Source organism: Scomber scombrus, chromosome 18 (genome assembly GCF_963691925.1).
Source record: "Scomber scombrus chromosome 18, fScoSco1.1, whole genome shotgun sequence".
NCBI lineage: Eukaryota > Metazoa > Chordata > Actinopteri > Scombriformes > Scombridae > Scomber > Scomber scombrus.
This window is the reverse complement of record NC_084987.1, coordinates 17,188,215-17,208,456: the sequence shown is the minus strand read 5'-3', so window position 1 is coordinate 17,208,456 and position 20,242 is coordinate 17,188,215. Positions and strand designations below refer to the sequence as shown.

General features: G+C 40.7%; 1 protein-coding gene across 5 annotated transcripts; it reads left to right on the top strand.

The window, feature by feature from the left end:
- The first annotated feature begins 1,791 nt into the window (after positions 1-1,791).
- Positions 1,792-18,916, top strand: nacc1a (nucleus accumbens associated 1, BEN and BTB (POZ) domain containing a). 5 transcript variants are annotated; one of them, XM_062439393.1, is made up of 9 exons: positions 1,792-2,090; positions 6,097-6,200; positions 7,527-7,680; positions 9,606-9,875; positions 10,429-11,059; positions 11,237-11,407; positions 12,234-12,339; positions 12,519-12,616; positions 15,042-18,916. In XM_062439393.1, exons 2-9 carry the CDS (start codon positions 6,136-6,138, stop codon positions 15,350-15,352), a joined length of 1,806 nt encoding a protein of 601 aa, XP_062295377.1. In that variant the 5' UTR covers positions 1,792-2,090; positions 6,097-6,135; the 3' UTR covers positions 15,353-18,916. The 5 variants fall into 5 exon arrangements, with proteins under 5 accessions (XP_062295377.1, XP_062295381.1, XP_062295380.1 ...); XM_062439397.1 differs by lacking the exon at positions 6,097-6,200; XM_062439396.1 differs by lacking the exons at positions 1,792-2,090; positions 6,097-6,200 and adding an exon at positions 2,566-2,680.
- Positions 18,917-20,242: the final 1,326 nt, after the last annotated feature.

The following is a 20,242-nucleotide window of genomic DNA, read 5'->3' as shown; positions in this document are numbered from 1 at the left end:
GTGACACTGTGTTTTATTTACGTATCCAAAATGCTTCCTGTTTGAAAAGCAATAGATTCAGATTGCCACCTAGCTGACTGCAATGACCAAATGATACAGCTGTAATGGTCAGCTCCTATTAAAGTCACAACCTGTTTGACATAATTCAGCTGTCTGGATATGAGGGGAAGGAGCAGAGACAGGAATGATTTGCTGTTTTGATGCAAATGACTGTGTTAAAGAGAAAAGAATATGAATGAATGATGATGATGAATGAAATAAAAGCTAATTCTGACTATTCTAAACTTTTAAGGGCAGCATAAAAATAAATAATCACATACACAAGTGAGATGCAACTAACATTTTAATTATCAATAGTGCACTTGTAATTTACTAGATTTCCACTTTCTTTCTGCTCTCAAAGATGTTCTTTTAATCCTTTCATCCTGGAGGTCACTGTTATTGTTGGGTTTCGCTGGGTTTCGACAGACCTTGTCCCGGGTGGATGTCATATGTAAGCTTGACACTGCTAAAGAGGGGGATGAATAATCCCGCTGTACACTCAGTCATAACAAGAAATGCACCTTCTTTTTTTCAACAATGTGCCTCCACAACTTGAACCAAAGTGTCAAACATGATGCATATGTGCATGATAAAAATACACAAACATTGAACACTGAAAGAGGTTTTGCTTGCTGTAATAATAATTCCTCCTGTTCATACTATCTAATTCAATATCACTCTCTAATCAGCTGTCAGTGTAAGTGATGGGGCACAAAACCCACAGTCCTTGTTTTGTTGAAAAATGTATTCCAAAGTTTATCTAAGGCTAATTAGGCAAAATTCCCTCTTTTTGCTACTGTCCCTCCACTGCAGCTCAATTGAGAAATTCAGTCCAGGGGAACACAAAGAGGAATATTGCAGATTTCTGAAGCCTCATATTAGCTCAGGATAAACTTTGAATACAGTTTTGAGTAACATTTTAAATGGCCAGTATAAACAGGAGGAATGATTACAACAAGCAAAACTTGTTCATTTGGACACCTGCTTGTTGTTTTGATAAAGCTGGGATAATTGAGTGAATCCATCCTTTAATTTCTTCCATGGTATTGTATATTATAATAAATAAGGTTTCTGTTTCACTCTGTAACTCTGCAAAAGTCACAGGTTATTCTTACTTTTTCTCCATCTAAATATTACTGTTAGCAAACTATTTTGAAGACATTTATTCATGAATCCACAAGTCCAGAGGTGAATTTATTTCTATGTGTACGGTTGGCATATATGAAATATGTACGATGTTGAATATCTGTTTTGCCTCCAGTTTGTCATGGTTATGAATAAATGCATGCAAGTATAGATGCACATAATAATTAATATTAATGCGCATCCACATACATGGCCTTACTGTTAGACATTATAGATAATCTGACTGTGGTTAATAGCAAACTATCAGCTGGAAACAGGTATGTGCAGTATGTATATGTATGTAGCTGCATAGCACCCTGCAGTTTGCATGGTTTCACTGTTTACAGCTAGCAAGGGCGCGTCTTTATCCCGACTTTATATGCTCGCGACGAGTTCCCTCAAGTAAAATAAGTACACACGTGCGCGCGCGGCCTACTTTTCCCAAATATATCGCTCATATGCAGTTAAAGAGAGGGGGCGAATCAGAGAGAGAGAGAGAGAGAGAGAGAGAGAGAGAGAGAGAGAGAGAGAGAGAGAGAGAGAGAGAGAGAGAGAGAGAGAGAGAGAGAGAGAGAGAGAGAGAGACGTTTCTCATTGCAGGCTGGTGCTGTTGCTGTGCCAATGCGCAAACAGTCTACGCCGTGGGATAGGTCTCCCCAAATTGAGGCTGCGCTCGAGACGATCATGCGATTGAATGACGAGCCTGTCATGCTTGTCTTCCTCCTCTTCTTTTCTGTGCGATCAGTGGCTCTGTGTTCCGCAATCCCCTGGGATACCGTACCGCCCTCGATGGCTCTGCAATCGTTGTCTCGCTCACACTGAATGGCTGCCTGGAGCAAGGGAAAGCGGGGAGAGAGAGCGCTGCGTCTCCTCCTTTGAACCATCGCTCCAGATCAACTTCCCAAACGAGGGGGGTGGGGCGGGTGAGTGTCTTATGGTCTGCCGCTGTGCGAGGTGTCCTGCCGGGGGTCGTCTCAGGATCCACCGGCGGCGGCAGAGGTGAAGGGGGAGGGGTCTGTGCCGGTGGATGTGGGTCGAATGATCAGTCAGATACGGGACAATTAAAGTTTGTGGATAAGTAGGGGGTGATCCTAAACTTTCTTCACTTAAGCCTTCTCAAAACAGTGAAGTGTTGCCTCTTATCAGCGTTGAGTGTGGTGTCAGTTACTTAATCTTTACTTTCATGAAGGTCTTGCAAATATGCGAAAATGCGATGGCAGTCAGGTTTTTTTTTTTTGGCACGTCAGCCCTTGCGAGCGCCGGTTGTAAAGAATTGTGCCTTGTTGTGTCCCCCCCCCCCCCCCCCCCGCGAGCCCCGCCCCCCCCGCTCCGTGCCGCACTGGTTCCGTCTGGCTCGCCCTCAGCTGCTGCGTGTCCTGGGATGACCTGTTGATGTCGGTAGAATGGAGAATGGCAGGGGGAGCGATTTCCCCCATCACCAAAAAATTTAAATAAGCAACATTTTGGGCTTGACAACCGGCGTCGCCGCACCGCTACCTCGTCCACACAGGCAGTAAGTGTCACTGTTTATCTTTTGAGTGGGGGGGACTATCGCGGAAATGCTTGACATTGTGCAGCTGGGCTGAGTGTGCATGAGGTGGATGGTGCGCCGGGGCGAACCCAAAATATTTAACAGTGCTGTTAGCTTAGCCATTAGCCACCTCCATAGGCCTGCTGCGGATGGGAGAGGAGGGCATCAAACATTTCAGCGCTATCAGCCTCAGGGGACAGGAGGACACATAAAGACAGCCCTAATACGCTGAAACAGTTTTAGATAAATGTACTGGTATGTCATTTGATAGCACGTCAACAGTAACACACCGTCGCCCTTGCCGGGGTATCACCGGCGTTTGCTGCCAGCCAGTGTCGCCCCCCTCCCGGCGCCTCCCGGCTCCGATGCCAGCAGACAGAGAAGTCCCGGCTGCTAGACTGGCACACGGCGCGGTCCTATCTATTTTACCCGCCACCTTTTTAAAGGTTTAAATAATTACGCACAGGCATTAAACACAGTTTAAGTAATAATGTATGGAGTTAAGAAGTTTTGAGACGTTTAATATCTGTGCTTATTTACCCATCCAGAGTCTTCCCGGTTAAGAGTAACCCTGCATGTACTGTCTTGACTTGATAGGAGCAGCCTACCACAGCCATGCAGGCATGGGCACTTGAGAACCAGGAAATGCCTATAGAGGGAAAGCATTGTGTGCCAGCTGCACCAATGACTCTACAGTAATCACCCTCATAGCAGTGTAGAAGCCCTTGCTGTATTCAAACTGGATAAACTGGAAAGTTGTCAGACAATCTAAATTCTGAAATATGTTGAAGCCCTCTTATCATAACATAACATAATGTAATCCCTTTGAATGTGGGCAAACCATTCTTAAGGCTCACTATGAAAAGTCTAAGGTCTTAACTATGTTGCTTGTTTGACCTACTTTCCTCTCTAGGCTGGTTGGTATGAGATCTACACCACAGGGGTGATTTCTGGTGAATTTCATTCTTTCACAATGGCTGCACTCTATACATTTACTGGAAGAATGACCTGAGATGATCCCTCTCATCTCTGCAAGCCCTACTGCCCCTCCTTGCTGCATAAAGACACACATGCAGACACACACATACTCACACATACACTCACACACACAAGCACACACAGTCACATTCTCTTTCACTGTCAGGGCAAACTGTGCAAACACACCCTGCTCTCAGCCCAGTGTTTGTGTGTCTTTATGTGCACGCATGTGTGCTTACTGCGGCTCGCCAAACTGTAAACAAGCAGTATTGTCTAATGCCTGTGTGTGAGTCAGTGTGCCTTTTGTGGGTTTGTTTGAGTTTGTGTGTGCGCATCTGTGTTTTAGTATGAGGGAGAGGGAGCTTGAGTGAGACGGAGACAAAGAGAGCATTTCTCTTTACCCTGGAGCTTGGCTAGGTCCCAAATGAAAGGCTTTGGATATGATGGGGCGGCTCTCTCTGGCCCTCATCAGTCAGTCACACCAAAGTTAGTTGTATGCCTCTTACAGGGTGGGCTTCAATCAGTTTGTTCTCACAGTGTCAGAGATTGTCTTTGTTTGGTATTGGTAGGTTTCTGTGTATTTGTGTGTGTGTGTGTTTGTGTGTGTATGTGTATGTGTTTTTGCAGCGTGCATTCATGCAACACTTTAAAGTGGTAAAGCATCCGTGTGAAAAGTAGCTTTATCTAGGCTATGCATGCACACTTTTGCAGTGCAGGACTGTATCGTCAACTCTCCACTGCTTTACATAGCTAAGTGTGTGATCTGTTGTATTATGGGGTTAATATAGTTAATAAGTTAATAGATAGATATACTTAATTGATCCCCTTACGGGAAACTACAGTAGTCACCACATGCTGACACATACAACAAGACAATATAAACATAAACATCAAAAACAATCGTGGGCACAGACAGTAACTTAGGCTTTTACATGTGAATCCCTTGATTCCTCTTCATGCTACTCTTACATATTCAGAAACATAAAAGAATATATTGGGTAGGATTTCTGCATTGTGTCATCACATATCCTGTCACTGAATAAGAAGTTATCTTAAAGTACGAAGCAGTTTCCTGTACAAAATGTTCATATCCACAGCAGGGGAAAATTGGTTCACTCTAATTTAATATTGACACACATAATATAGGAATCTTCGAAAGGGTGCAGGGCAGGGGGGTATGTTTGCCTTTGACTGTTTATAAAAGTTAATGGAAACATACTATGCGCTGTTTGTTTAGGCCACACATTCACACATAGAATAACAGAACATGACCCAGTTATCTGAGGACACTGAATTTTATAGCTTGTAGAGAACAGAAAATAAAAAAGGCTTTTACTGAGCCTGCTCCTGGCAATAACAGCCGCTCCGAGGCTGAGGTGACGTATAGGATTAATGCAATGCAGATTATCCATGAATCTTTAAACAAAACTTTGGTTCAAATATCAATGTTCTGTGAGCCAGACAGAAACTCTCAGTAGGACTGTGTGAAGAAATATTTGTGGCCTATGTCAACTGGATGCCAAGGGATGTAATTATTATTCAGGACTAGTTTTCTACAGAATAGAGGCATTTCACGATGGATCATTTGGCCTTGCAGTGATAAAAAATTCACTTCCATTGGATTTAGTATGTGTTCAGAACAACTGTCAACTGTTTTATTAAAGGAAGAGTCCGTAATTCTGTAGAACGATCTTTGATATTTGAACAGAACACAAAAAATAACCTTCCCTTTATGCTCCTTCAGAAGCTCCACACCCCACACAAATTCATGGACGCATATTGCCAAGGTAATGACCAAAAGAGAAATATGGCGGAGTCACCTCTGTTCCTCTCACACATTATCACAAGCGGGGGGGAAATTTGTCTCATGTGAGCACAGTCCCTCCACTCTCTCCACCTCTCTGTGGCCTTGCCACTTCTCACTAGACCTGCATTGAGTGTCTCTGTCCACAGAAGCAGCCGTCTGTCAACTGCAGCTCCTGAGGAGCTGAGAAGACAGTGGCTGGATAAACTGCCGTCACCAGGCTGACTGACAGCAGTAATTTACTGAACCAAAATAGTTTGCATGTCAACTCCATGGGAAGAAATCAATAGTGTTAGTATTTATTGATATGGTTAATAAGTTCTATACACTTACAGTGGGATATTTGTGTGATTTAAACAACTGTCTGTTCAGATTATGCTTCACTAGACGTGACAGAAACAGACTCGGAGTGCAAATAAATGTGCAGTCTCTCTGTGAGAATATCTCATATTTAATGTGGATTGATTACAGCAATCCACATTAAATCTGAATGTGGTTTAATGTAATAAAATGGAAGTGAATCTGTGCTGTGAGACAACACTTACTATATGAATTGGCCACATCTTCTTTTTCTCCACTTTGCCATCCATCCCCCACCATTCAACTGGTGCTGGAGACGGGAGATTGTCATGTCCTCACACAGACAGCTGCTCTCATGACTTCCCCCTGTCCTGTGCATGACCACCATGACCTGTTGCTGATTGGCATGAATAGTGTTGTGTGAGTAGCTCCAAGCCACTGTGTTTAAATGCCCATTTACAGAGCCAGGGCTGTGTATGAACACAAGATTTTTTTTTTCAGCTCACACACAGAAGGGGCAGCAAGGGGACCCTGAGGAGATATGCACTGAATTTGACAAAAAAGTGTACTGTATTAGAATCACTGACTCTACCTTTAATATTAGAGTCTGAGATTCCTCATCTGTTTTGCTCCAGGTGCCTTCTTCTTGAGTCGTTTGTCATTTAACATAGACATGCTATATAACACCTCCCCCTCCTCACATTGCCTACTCGTACCCCCCACACCAAAGAAACAGCCCAGGATCAAACAGTTTTTGCCATTCTTCTGAACAGGCCTGGCCAAGTTATTGCACCAGGGATAAAGTACTGTAACCTGTGTCTGAACAGAGTAATGACTCTATACAGTTATTTTATGGACAATCTCACAAAGTCAGTCCTCATCAAACACAGGCAGAGATCTGGTGGGGTACAAACAATTCTACCCATTGTTACTGCCCAAGAAAACAAATAACTAGCGCTACAACTAAACAGTTTTCATTATCAATTAATCTCTAAATTATGTTCTCAATGATTCGATTGAACATTTCAGAAAATACTGTAAAATGTCAATTATTTTTTCTCAAAGCCTTAGATGCAAGCTAAGATGTCTTAGTCCACAATTTAAAGATATTCCGTTTGCAATCCTAGAGGACTGAAGAAACCAGAAAATATTCACATTTGAGAAGTTGGAATCAGAGAATATAGGCATTTTTTCTTTAAAATGGACTCATCAATTATTATTTGATCAAAATATTTGGACATTAATTTTCTGTTGATTGAATTGTTGTGGAAATTGTCTGAAAACACTAAACACGCATATAAAATAATACACAAAACACTGCTGGGTTGAAGATTAAAACTATATTATAATACAATACATTATAATAAGGAGACAGAAAACACACACACACACACAAAGACTGGCATCAGCTTGTCTCAATGAGCAAAGAGGAAACCTAATCTATTATCGTTTATGAAGGAACAAAGAAAGCCATTTGATCTTTCATTACTTTTACAGAATGTGTAAATCAAATAATCATTGCAGCTTTGCAAATAGCCAATATTACAGTCAACTCTGGTGGGGGGTAATGTATGTGACATCACATTTGCAGACCAAAGTTCTTATAAAAACAGAAACATTTGGTGAAAGTTCAAGTGAAGTTGAACCCATGTTTAATAACCAGTTTTGTGTGGGATGGGTTGTAACTTTGTCACTTATCCCTTCCTTTCTCACACTCTTTGTTTCTGTCTCTCTTTCTGTCCCAAGACCCTTTGGTGGTGTGCGTAGGCGCACCATGGCCCAGACCCTGCAGATGGCGATCCCAAACTTTGGCAACAATGTTTTAGAGTGCCTGAATGAGCAACGGCTGCAGGGCCTCTACTGTGACGTCTCCGTGGTGGTCAAGGGGCATGCCTTCAAGGTAATGATGAGACAGCAAGTTATTATTGTGTTTTTGCAATGGCTGTTCCACTTAGGTGTTGAAGGTCTAGGTGTCAACGTGGATGTACTGGGAAGAATTTAATACCTAACTCAAAGATGGCAACCCATTCATTCCTATGAAAGTTGCCCAGTAACACATGAAGCCAAAAAAATCAGCCACTGTAAAGAATTTACCTAAATGTTACTCATGTTTCCTGATTTGCACTAGAGATTTATACTGGCCAAGCGGACTAACTTCCAGTTGGCTCTCTGCTCACTTGAATGGGGATAAAAAAAATGTTGTGGCTCTTCTAGACTTTGCAGAGGTTATCTGACCGAATGGAGAAAATTCTGATAATAAAACAAATCATTTTGCAGGGGTTTTGACGTTCAAAAAATGTATTCTCCATTTTACAGCCACATGATTGTGTGCAGAAAAATGCTTTATGGGCTCAACAATCAGGAAGCGTGAGCAACTTTCAGGTAATTTTTCTGACGAAGGAAAGCAAATTTTTGGCTTCAGGCGTCACTGAGCAACTTTCATAGGAATGAACAGGGTTTACTTTGAGTTCAGTATCCAGTTCTTTTTAATACATCCATGGTGTAAACAGTTATTTTTGTGGCTCTATGACAGCCATTTTGGAGCATGCAGGATTGCAGGAAAATAAACTTAATAAGAAGTGCTGTTTGGAAAGTATCAACGTGGGGGCAGCTGTTGTAACTTTTCTTATTTTGTAACGTTTTAGCAGTGGTGATCTATGCATCATCCAACCGTGAATGTTGATACACTTTCACAGTGTGCAGATTTTCATTCCAGTACTTACCAACAACACTGAGACAACTCCAAATCAGTACTTTATAATACAGACCAGTGACAAATTATATGAAAAATCTGGTACAGGTTTGAATGCTTTGACCCTTATAGTGAGGGGATCTGGTGGCTCTGTTATGCTGTGGGGGGCATTTTGCTGGCACAGTTTGGGTCCACTTGCCCCCTTAGAGGGAAGGGTCACTGCAAATCAATACAAAGATGTTCTGAGTGATCACCCCAACCCAAATTCAACACCTATGGGAGATTTTGGACAGATGCGTTTGACAGAGCTCTCCAACACCATCATCAAAATACCAAATAAGGAAATATCTTCTGGAAGAATGGTATTCATCTCTTCAGTAGAGTTTAGAGACTGTACAATCAATGCCAAGATGCAATGAAGCTGTTTAGTCAGCATGTGGTGGCCCAACACCGAACTAAGACACTTTATGTTGGTTTTTCCTCTAATTTGTCACCTGTCTGTGTATTATATTCAAGAGTTATTAAATAAGTACAGAAACAAATATAGCTGGGCATTAAAACGCAATATTTAACTACTAACAGTTAATGGTTTCATATTAGTCTTCTTTACTTAATTTAATGTATACTTTGTCAGTGTTAAACTGTATTTTATATTTGCACAGTTCTTGTACAGCTGTTTATACATAAAGACAAATTGTAACACTGATTTGTTTGAAAGGCTTGGCTTATTGTGTTATCATATACTTTTTGGGTTATTTTTGTAGAGTAAATTCTTGCACTAAGCAAAATAAGGTATTAGAAATAGTCTAGTTTTAGTTCTGTTACCGAAAATAAATTGGTACATTAGTTTATTATGATCTTTTTGGACCCTGTCTTCATATCAAGGAAGTCTGCATGGGTATCATTCACCACAAATACCTTGATTGAAGTACTGACTTAAGCTGTGTCAGGTTTAACCCCAGCAGCAGTCAATCCCTGTGTTTCAGGGATTGTGAATTTAGAAATTCGGTTTCAGTTTAAATCATTAAATGAGACAGGAGAGAAAATGCCCCTAAGTCTAAGATCCTACATCTAAAATAACTCTACTCTCAAATCTTCTAATAGGACGCCTTCCTTCTCTTCTTGTGTTTTAGGCACATCGAGCTGTGCTGGCTGCTAGCAGTTCATATTTTCGGGACCTTTTCAGTAGCAGCAATAGTGGAGGTGCTAGCAGCAATGAGACAAGCCCAACAGTAGTTGAGCTCCCGCCGGCTGTGCAGCCCCAGAGCTTCCAGCAGATTCTATCCTTCTGCTATACAGGCCGGCTCAGCATGACAGTGGGAGACCAGTTTCTCCTAATGTATACTGCCGGCTTCCTGCAGATTCAGCAGATCATGGAAAAAGGCACCGAATTCTTCCTCAAGGTAAATAGTTTTCAGTAAAAACTTGTCAAAGCAAGTAACAGACTAACAGGGATATATTATCCGAAAAAGAGAAAAGAGGCTTTTGAGTTTTTCACGTTCAAGTTTCCTGTGGTTTGAGTACAATAAATGCATAACCAAATACCATTTACATCAATTGAGTTAAAAATGAAAACAAGTCAAACTAAACCAAAACTCTACTACAAAAGTATGGGATTTGTTTTTTGATATTTGGGTGAATTCACCATTTAAAGTCAAGTTCCTATTGTAGTTTCAACAGTTCTGAAATATATACTGCGTTCAGAGTTTGGCCAACAGTTTAGCTAAAGTGGGAAGGGGTCAATTGTGAGGGGGGATGTACGCAACGGGTAAATATAATAGCAATATACCAATTACACCAGTTGCTGACATACCTTGTCATCAGCCAAAGAGTTGGAAGTTCCAAAGTGTTAAAAGTACTCATGGACTAACTCAAGGATAAATGCTTACTTATCTGTTGGTACACCATTGTGTTCAAACATGTTGACAAAACGTTGATGTTTACATTCATTTTTAGGTGTCCTCCCCCAGCTGCGACTCCCAGGGTCTTCACGCAGAGGAGGCCCCACCTTCTGAGCCCCAGAGCCCCGTAACGCAGACCAATAACAATGCAGCCCGGCCCACCTCCTGCTTGACGCCGCTCCCCTTGGTATCACGAGTTAAGACAGAGCAGCCAGCTAGCCAACCAGACGCAGCCGCCCCCTATTCGGTGGTCTGCACTCCTGTAGCCAAGCGGCTGTGGGAGGGTGGCAGCAGCCGAGACGGAGGTGGCGCAGGCTCAGGGGGAGGAGGGGGGGCCAGGAAGGCGGCCCGTTATTCCCAGGAGGCTGTGCGGGGCAGTGCCATCCAGAGCCCTGGAGCCCTTGGACTTGCCATGGGTATGGGGGCCACAGCTACCAGTCTGGCAGGCATGGTGGCTAGTGGCGGACTCAGTGGCAACGCCGGCACCAATGGGAGCTCTGCAGCAGGTCTCGGCACATCAGAGGGTGCCAGCCCCGGCACCCTGAGCACCTATGCCAGTGACTCACCCATCAGCTACCATGATGATGAAGAAGAGGAAGAGGGGACCGATGAATGTGCAGAAGAGCAATACAGGCAAATTTGCAACATGTATACCATGTACAGCATGCTCAACATGGGAGCTGCAGGTAATCTGATCAGTAACACATGAATACATATTATTGTCTTTTTTTATCGTCTCTTCTGATATTAAAGCAAATATTTGATATATTTCTGGTTTGAGCTGGCATTGCTCTCTACACTCATAAGGACTGTGTGGAAAAGTGATGTGGTTTTATTCTAATTTTACAGTATTGTCTCCCCAGCAGCTGGTGAGCGGGTAGAGGCTCTACCAGACCACACAGAGACACGGGGTCGGATGCGAGGCCGAGACCTAACGTGTCTTCCCGCAGAACTCATCGCTCAGATAGGCAACCGCTGTCACCCCAAACTGTATGAGGAAGGAGACCCTGCTGAGAAACTAGAGTTAGTCTCAGGTATGTTTGTGAAAGACAGTGTTTGTGCTCTCAAAGAAACCTGTCCACAAAAAATACAGACATCTGTGTAAGAGGGGATTTTAAAATATAAACAACTTTTTTTCAATATTTTATAGGACTGTAGACATTTGGAGTACACAAGTATAATGATACAAAAGTACAAATGAATAATAAAATAATCAGACATGCACAATATACCAAATATACAGGAGATCTAAACAGGACAAGGCCGACAGCAGTGATATGTATACAGTACACATATTTAGAAGAGGCTGTCCTCAAATGACCGGACTTGGCATTGGCATGCGGATTATGCGGCAACACTGCATATGTGACTCACAGTGTTTATGTCAAGGACATCCTGTGACAGTGTCTGTGTTACCTTACAAGCATTGTTACATACTTTTCAGTATATTGTGTGCGTTTGTGTGGGTGACTGAGAGAGTGTGATAAAAAGTGAAATAACAGGAGGGAATTAACATAAGCCAGCTGGCAAGTATTTTAGAGTAGTTTAATAATAAAACAGAAAGGTCAGAAATGCAAGAAAAGATATGTATTGTGCATTATATAATATGAAAATGAATAACATTTTCTTATCTGTGATACGGACTCAAAACTATGATGATTAAAAAAAAAAGCAGAACAAAAGCAAGACTTAAATAGTCTAATTTTCCGTCTATGGCCCCAATATTTAACATATTTAACCTGAATCCAAACCAGTCAAAAATATCATAAATAGAGTCAGTAAATGAATCATCAGTGATAAGTAACAATGATGCTCATTTATTTATGGATTGTTGATATTCTTTGCATGTGCATCAACCAGGTACTTCTGTGTATATATCGCGAGCCCAGCTAATGAACTGTCACGTGAGCGCAGGGACCAGACACAAGGTGCTGCTGAGGAGGCTGCTGGCCGCCTTCTTTGACAGGTTTGTTCCTTCTGTCTGCGTTTCTAAATCTATTTCTGCAAGTGTTTGACTTCTTATGTAAAGTGAGTTTTAATATAGAAATTAAAGTATTGTTTTATCTGCTGGCGTACTGTAGGAGGAAAATAACTATTTTTGTTTTCATCTGTTCTATGAAACTCATTCTTCATTTGATGTATCAGGAATACTCTGGCCAACAGCTGTGGAACAGGCATCCGCTCTTCCACCAATGACCCGAGCCGCAAGCCCCTGGACAACAGAGTACTGCATGCAGTCAAATGTGAGTATTTGTAAAGCACATCTTGGCTAAATTTAATAATTGGCTTTTAATTGTCTTAGTTCATTCAACTATGAAACATGAATGTGCAAATAGAGTATGACTTGCTACCTATTTCTCCTTTTATGATTAGGATTATGCAATGACTCACAGTGACCACTAGATAGCAACATTCACCCTTAAACTGAATGTCAAATGCTATATTAGGCACGTGCATAAACAGTATAGCAAGGTCTCTATGTGTTCAGATGTTAATGAAAAAATAGGAAGTTTTAATCAGAAATCTCATGTAACTCTTACGTGGCCCAACACGTCTGTCGCAGCACGGCCGCAGCAGAGTGCATCCATTATAATCAGCTGACGCTCCTACACTGACCACGGAAGCTGCTTGGCTCATCGCTTTTTTTGCGTCACTGGTCTACTTTTTTCTCTATGTGCAGCTTTGCAACCCTCTAATAGGTAAAACTACACAGAGCTGTGTACAAAGACATTTAATCAATCAAATCAATGTGTAGCCATGATCCTGTAGTTTTATAAGATCTACTTTTAATTAGGGATGTCCGATATTATCGGCCGATATTTACTTGTGTAATATCGAGGAGTATCTGTATCAGGTTTTTATAACCGATATTTGTTCTGTAGGCTTCAGCATTTCCGAGCCTGCATGAACGCAGCATGGGACATTTACTGGCGCGCCCTTTATGACGTATAACAACAACAACACGCAAGACTCGTGGGTTGCTAACCATGGCTAACGAGTTCATAGCGTCCACCGCCATGTACACGAACACACAAACAGAAACAAGGTTTACCTCCTCGTTGTCATTTTCTCTGTTATGCTTTCGGCGAGTCACCTCTGTGACATCACCATCAGAGTCCGGTGGGTCTTATCTGGGTCCTTCTCTGCTAGAGACACAACAGCTGAGAGGAGCGAGTGAGAGGACGTTCCTATAAAAGGTCCCGCCTCCAGAAACGGGGCTTATGTCTGTGGTTTGGAACTATTTCCAAGTGTTTCCTATGGATAGTACATTTATAATTTGCAATTACTGCAAAGCAGCATAATAAATATGGCAGTGCAGTTGAAGTTGTTCTCTTATTTTGCACAGACAGTGTTTACATGTGGAAAGCCATGTTGCATTTATGTATGCATCCAGTGGGGCATCACAGTAAAATTAGGCATAATGTGTTAATTCAACAGTAGGAGATATGTTATGTTGTTACCTAATAGTTTTGGTGTAAAAAGCCTGCATATATCGGTATCGGGTGATATCGGTATCGGAAATGAAGATTTGGGGAATATCGGATATTGGTAGAAAAGTACTTTTAATTAATTAATTTAGTACCAGTTAATGTAGTCTATGCTTCCTAACCCTGCATCACAAACTGGATTATCACTTGGCAAGACTCAATATGCATGCAGTAATGGAGATGGAGTTGGTGTAGCAGGTAGAAAACCACACTCTACCACGCCTACGTGATGCACCACATCTGTGCTTGGTGTATTTCGGCTGTTCAGATAACTCCGTGAATCAACAGAGACCTTACAAGACAATAGGGCATATTTTAAGGCTCTAAATTGTTCAATTTACAAGTATAAGTATTATTCAGTGTCTCTATTTTATTTTTATTTTTTTTAAGTCCTCTTAATTTGACTGTAGGGAGATAGTTATACAGTATATCACAGTATCATCTGAAGGGTGTGTAAGAATGCAGGAAATTTTGGGGGACACAAATCTGAGGAGGATTTTCTAGGTGACAGAGATTATTCAGAATTGTACATGCACAGTAAAAGCTTTGGGTGTAATACCAGATGTGGGTTAAAATCTGCATCTGTCTAACCTTGTAAACAGGAAGTATTGAAGCCCCAGCAAAACTCAAGTATCAATACTGCAAATGTTGCGGTGTGAGAAGAAGGAGCTTTGATAGTCCCTCGTCCCTGCACCTTGCAAGTAGATGAAGTGAACAACATTTTAAGAACCACACCATACCACACATTGGTCATTATGTAATGTATCCCATTAAAAGCACAAGATTTCCCTCAAGAAGAACACAAAACATCAAAGAATCAATGATTTGTTAGGGTCAAGGCACATAGTTTTGAAACATAAGACAGATTTAATGTAGTAGAATTTCAATCAGGCTCATATGCAATAAAAACTGAGAGACACATTTTGATTATTAACTTAATAGAAGATAATGACCCAGTATAAAGTCGTAGATCAAACAATTACTACAAGTCATTTCCTATATACAAAATATAGATCAACTTACTGTAAAGCATCTACTATATGGTTGAGGCTGTTTTGGGTTTGTTTTGTGAGGATATATCAATAAATCTCATGGAAATTAGAGAAGTAGGTAGTAATTGTCCTTTTGCTTTTCATTCTGGCGGATCTGCTTTAGTTGTTGTGTTTTTCCTTCCTATCAGTTTATTGCCAGAACTTTGCCACCAGCTTCAAAGAGAGCGAGATGAACGCCATTGCGGCCGACATGTGCACCAACGCTCGCCGTGTGGTCCGCAAGAGCTGGATCCCCAAGCTGAAGTTGCTGATGGCCGACAGCGACGCCTACACCGCTTTCCTTCCAGACGGCGTAAAGGTGGAGGACGACACCTTGGGGGGTGATCCGGCATTTGACCCCGCCACTCTGGAGGCTGCTGGCGGTGCCGGCATGGAGTCAGGTGGCTCTTCAGGTGAATCACTACCAGGTGTGGGAGGGGATGGAGGACCATTATTTTGAACATTGTGTCCGGAGGAAAGTTGAAATTTGGTGACACACATACAAGTATTTCCCAGTTCTGCTTGCCTCCTCACTCTTTGGCCCACGCTGATTTCTTACATCTGACTGTCTATACTACACTGCAAGGGTCGACAGCTGTTGACCTGATGTAACCAGGACGTGAAAATTTAAATTTTTTGCTTCATGACTGTAAAATGGAGTTAGTAGAGAAAAGGGAGAGAGTAAGAGGGTGTTTAGTTTTCTCCTAACTGCCCTCTGCCTCCCCTTGTCTTTTTAAGGTGTGTAAGTGCATCCACTGTTGCATATTAAATACATTCCCTGATGTGCGGGTGGTGGGGGGAGCTGATAGTGCAGCCTGAGGATGAATGGACAGGCAGAGAGGAGAGGTGGCAAGTATATTGAATGTAAGTGTCAGTGGCATTTTTCTCTATGCAAGCCTGACAACTTGTGTTCCAGCCTCGGAAAAAAAACAAAAACAAAAAAACTACCAGTAAATTTAAAACAGATACATTATTAAAATGAATTAACACTACCTGTTCTTCCTCCCCTTGCATATTCCACTCATCGCCCTGCAAGTATTCTTCCATCCCACCTCACCTTTCTTAAGACCAGAGAAAATCTCTCTCCACCTGAGTGTTTCACTCTGCGGTGTCTTATATAAATATATCTCATCTTTCTCTGGTTTCTATATTTTTAGCATGTTTAAACGGAAAAAGTGAATCAGAAAGAAAAGGGGAAGCTTTTTATTGAGATGATTGTAAAGAAATTTTAAGGACAACAGGTAATCAAAAGATGGTCATATTTTTAGAAGACAAACTATATTTATACAAGTGCCCACGCCTTGAATGGTGTGAGCAGAGAGAGTGGGAGGGATTGTTTTAAAAAATCTTCATGTTTTATTGAAAGAGGTCTTGACAAATAAGGAAAAGTGCTATTTTTGCAGAAAAAAGGAGTATAATAAAGCAGTCTTATCATAGGACCCACAGTCATTTATTTTTATCTTTATTTTACAGTGCAGAGTGATGGAATGAGCAGTTGAACTGCTAAATTTGAAGCATTTCATCTTCTGTTCACTAGCTTAGAAGGAATAATAAGACTGATTCAGCTGGCTTGACTGTTGTCTATAATAACCATTTCTTGTAAGGTTGTGAACGTTTGCCTCCTATGATAAAACATTTGCCCACAATTCTGACAATTACTAGTAGAAATGTAAAGGTTCTCTTGGTCTGGACACTAGTTTCTTCTTTGTACGGAAATTATTAAAACATAAAAAAGCATGCTGGCATTTTGTGGAAGCACAGAAGCCACAGGAAATATTTAGGGAATATTGGAACGTGCCTTTTAAATGAAATTAATAAACTCAACCGTGGTGGGTACAGTGATGTCAAGGAGGCAATATTGCTTTTATTAAGCAAACAGGTTTCATGGTATTATCCATGTGTGTGTAAAGAAGGAGAGTCTGTATTGCACGGCTGTGTGTTCTGGTATGTGGTTTATTCATGTATCTAATGTATTTCCATGTTGTAGAACAGCCTCTTTAATATGGAAATTCAAAATGCCTGATGACAGTTTTATTTTGGAGTTTATTTTGGTTTGCACCTTCCATAAGAGGTAGAGTGGAGGTTTTAGCACCTTAATGAGAAGAACCAGTGGTTCATGCACCTTTTTGAGAAATGTTGTGTAGCAATTGAACCTTTAGGTGGAATTTGTCTTTTTTTTCTCCATGTCTGCCTGTGTTTCTTGTTTAGAAGTGGCACAAACTCCTACTGTAAATAATCAAGAAGACTGTTGAGTTAAAACCCAAGTGTTCTTCCTTTCTGTTGCTGGATGAGTTTGGTCATGATGAAATGTCAACAACTGACCTTTTTATGTGCAAGTTTGTGTTTGCTAAAAACCTGTTTGAAAGCATGTTGACCTGCCTGCGGATCAGAGGTCAGCACAGGGGATTTATTATTCCTGATGCAGGTGGATAAAAGTGAAAGTGGTTTGACGGAGGAATGTGTTCTAATACTGTTTGTAGGAAAACCTAAAATGCTCTCGCAGACAACTGACTGCTTTCTCTAATTGGAAAAAGCATTCTTAAATGTCAGTCAAATTAATCTCATAGAGAAAATAACCAGATCATGGTGGATATAGCTCTCTCTATTTCCATCTGTATTTAAATGTACTAGGGCGACTTTACTTAAAGGGCTATTGTGTAGGATTTAATGACATCTAGTGGCGAGGTTGCAGATGGCAAACAACTGAATACATCTCCCCTCACCCTCCCCTTTCAAGCCAGTAGGAGAATCTACGGTTGCTGCAAAAATCATGAAAAATGCAAAAGGTCCTCTCTAGAGTCAGTTTGGTTTGTTCATTCTGGGCTACTGTAGAAACATTATGGTGCAACATGGACCCACTCCCTATGTAGATATAAAGGGCTCATTCTATGGTAACGATGATTTTTATTTTCAGGTGATTATACCCTGATTAAAAGATACTTTGTAATGTTATACTCCATTTCTACCAAGTCCGTACTGCTAGATGCCATTAAATTCTACACACTGCACCTTTAAACGGTTTAACCAGGAGATAAGAAGACAGAGTAAAAATGCAGTACCTTGTGTAAAATGACAACAAAACCTCAGTAAGCTTTGTATTTGACTGTAGACGCCACACAAGCACCCCTCCCCCGTCTTACCTCTTCAGTATCTTTGAAGACTGTTGTGCTTCCTGTCCTCCATGCAGCTGGTGTCATGTTTCACTTCCACAAGTTTATTCATGCATTTCAGAGACAGAGTCAAAGTTGTGGTTTTAGGTTGCTAAATCTGAGTTATAACATGTATGTTTCATTTGCTTAGTGGCTTCAGCTGGTTATTGTATCAGGGCCTGAACTCACAACTCAAATTACATTTCTCCTTTATAAAAAAAAAAGGGAAAAAAATGTAGTTAAAGTAGTCAGGCGTGTTTAAGTTACCATAATCCATACAAAGTTCAAGTTTGAAATAAATCAAACTGACAATGTTTGTAATTTATTTTTTTCATAAATCCAAAAGTCCAAAAGACTTTTCTCAACAGAATAAATCCATTTTAATGTCAGATTCTTAGATAATTGCTTTGTGCACAATGAAAGGACCAAAAGACTAATCACAAGGACTATTTAACACAATTTAATCAGAGGTCCTTTAGGGGTATCTAATCAAGCAATTAAATGGAATTAGTTGAAATTAGTTCCATTATTACAGATGTCCCATAAAAATCTTTTAAAAAAATTAAAATGAAAGTCAACAATCTTTTAAAGCAATTCAGAGCAAGAAATAATAAGGCCTGAAATTTGCTGCTAAAAGTAACAATGTTACAGTGAAACACTGAATGATGCAATGTACTTTTGAGTCATAGAGCAGAAATATCACCAGTGAATCAGCATTGGTTTTAGTTTGTTTTAACAACAGAGCAGCCCAACCCAGATAAAGTAATGTCCACACTGCACCTTGACCCAGTCATAATATCCTGCTTTTAGGCCTCTAGATCATCAGTCACTACCTTAGAGACATTGTCTTGGGGCCTGTTGTGTTGTCAGTTGAACCAGTGTATGATTTTTTTATTTTATTTTATTTTATTTTATTTTATTTTTTTTGGGGGGGGGGGGGGGGACACCATGTGTCAGGGGTCTTTATCTGTAATCAGCTTTCAGGGCTAACTCTTCTTTTTAGGAATCGTTAAACATTAAGTTATCTCATGTCCAAAACGTCCCTCACTCACAATGTACTTGCACAGTGCTTCATCAGCAGTATGTGTGAGTGTGGTTATAGAAAACTTTCATGATTTTTTTTTTTCTTCTTCTTTTTTTTTGGGTAGTACATTGTAAGCAAATTTCTGTACTTTTCAGCGTACGTGTTTACACTTCAAGAAAACATGTAGACCTACACACTTGAATGGATAAGGTGTGGCACGGCATGGGGAACCTTTTGTCACAAAGCAGTACATATATAAATATGATTATATACATGTACAGATAAATACTGTATATTATATATAGACACACACATAGAGGTCAGATTGTTTGTTGTGCACTCGCAGCATGAGGTATATATTTACCCAGAAACAGCGCTTCTTCACAACCCGTGCAGTAATTGGTCTGCCCATGTCTTTGCCCCTGCTCCTAGCCCTCTGTAACCCTGTAGCGCCAGTGGACCTCCTGTACTGCTCATCCTATTCTTTGTGTTCCAAGTGCCAATAACTTCGTGAAAGCCCTGTAACTGTGACCCAACATTATCAAAGGTAATTGCACATTAACGACTGTAAAATAAATATAAATCATAGAGAAAATGTCCAAATGGATTAAATAATGAATATCTTAATAAAAGATTTGTAACAATTTCTCTCTGGCTTCTTTTTACTGGGGTTTTACTGTGCTGTTCTTTCTTTGCTTGATTGGTGTCTGGTAATTTTTCATACATATCTCAAAGATTGGGGAGTACATAAATCACAGATAAACTGGAATAAAGTACATTTATTTGATTATGAAGGAATATGATAAACATTTTTAAGTACTTATAGCCTCAATCAGTTTAAAGTCAGTCTTTCAGGCTTTTATGAAGAAATGTTTGAATTTTTGACATGCTTCAGTGGCATTAACAATTTTCATAAACCTATAGATAAAATATTTGAATATGCTTGTATGTTCCCTCTGTGTGCACCTGTAGGCTGCCACGTGTAACCACTTTTTTCATGCTTCATGATCAAATCATTTCACAGAGTTGGTTCTGCGTTTATTTGACTACGGTTTTGCTTTCACACTTGATGTGAAGTGCTTTACATGATTGGAAAAAAGCTGCCCCATGAGGCCAGAATTCACTGACATGTTAAATATCAAATATTTTGCTCAAACACTTGCTTTGACTAAACCCT

What these genes read in the sequence shown, in the direction of transcription:
- nacc1a (XM_062439393.1), top strand. Translation starts at nt 6,136, where the DNA reads ATGACTTCCCCCTGTCCTGTGCATGACCACCATGACCTGTTGCTGATT. An exon ending in GCTCAACATGGGAGCTGCAG is followed by an intron (nt 11,060 to 11,236) that starts GTAATCTGATCA and finishes TTGTCTCCCCAG; the next exon opens with CAGCTGGTGAGCGGGTAGAG. An exon ending in AGTACTGCATGCAGTCAAAT is followed by an intron (nt 12,617 to 15,041) that starts GTGAGTATTTGT and finishes CCTTCCTATCAG; the next exon opens with TTTATTGCCAGAACTTTGCC.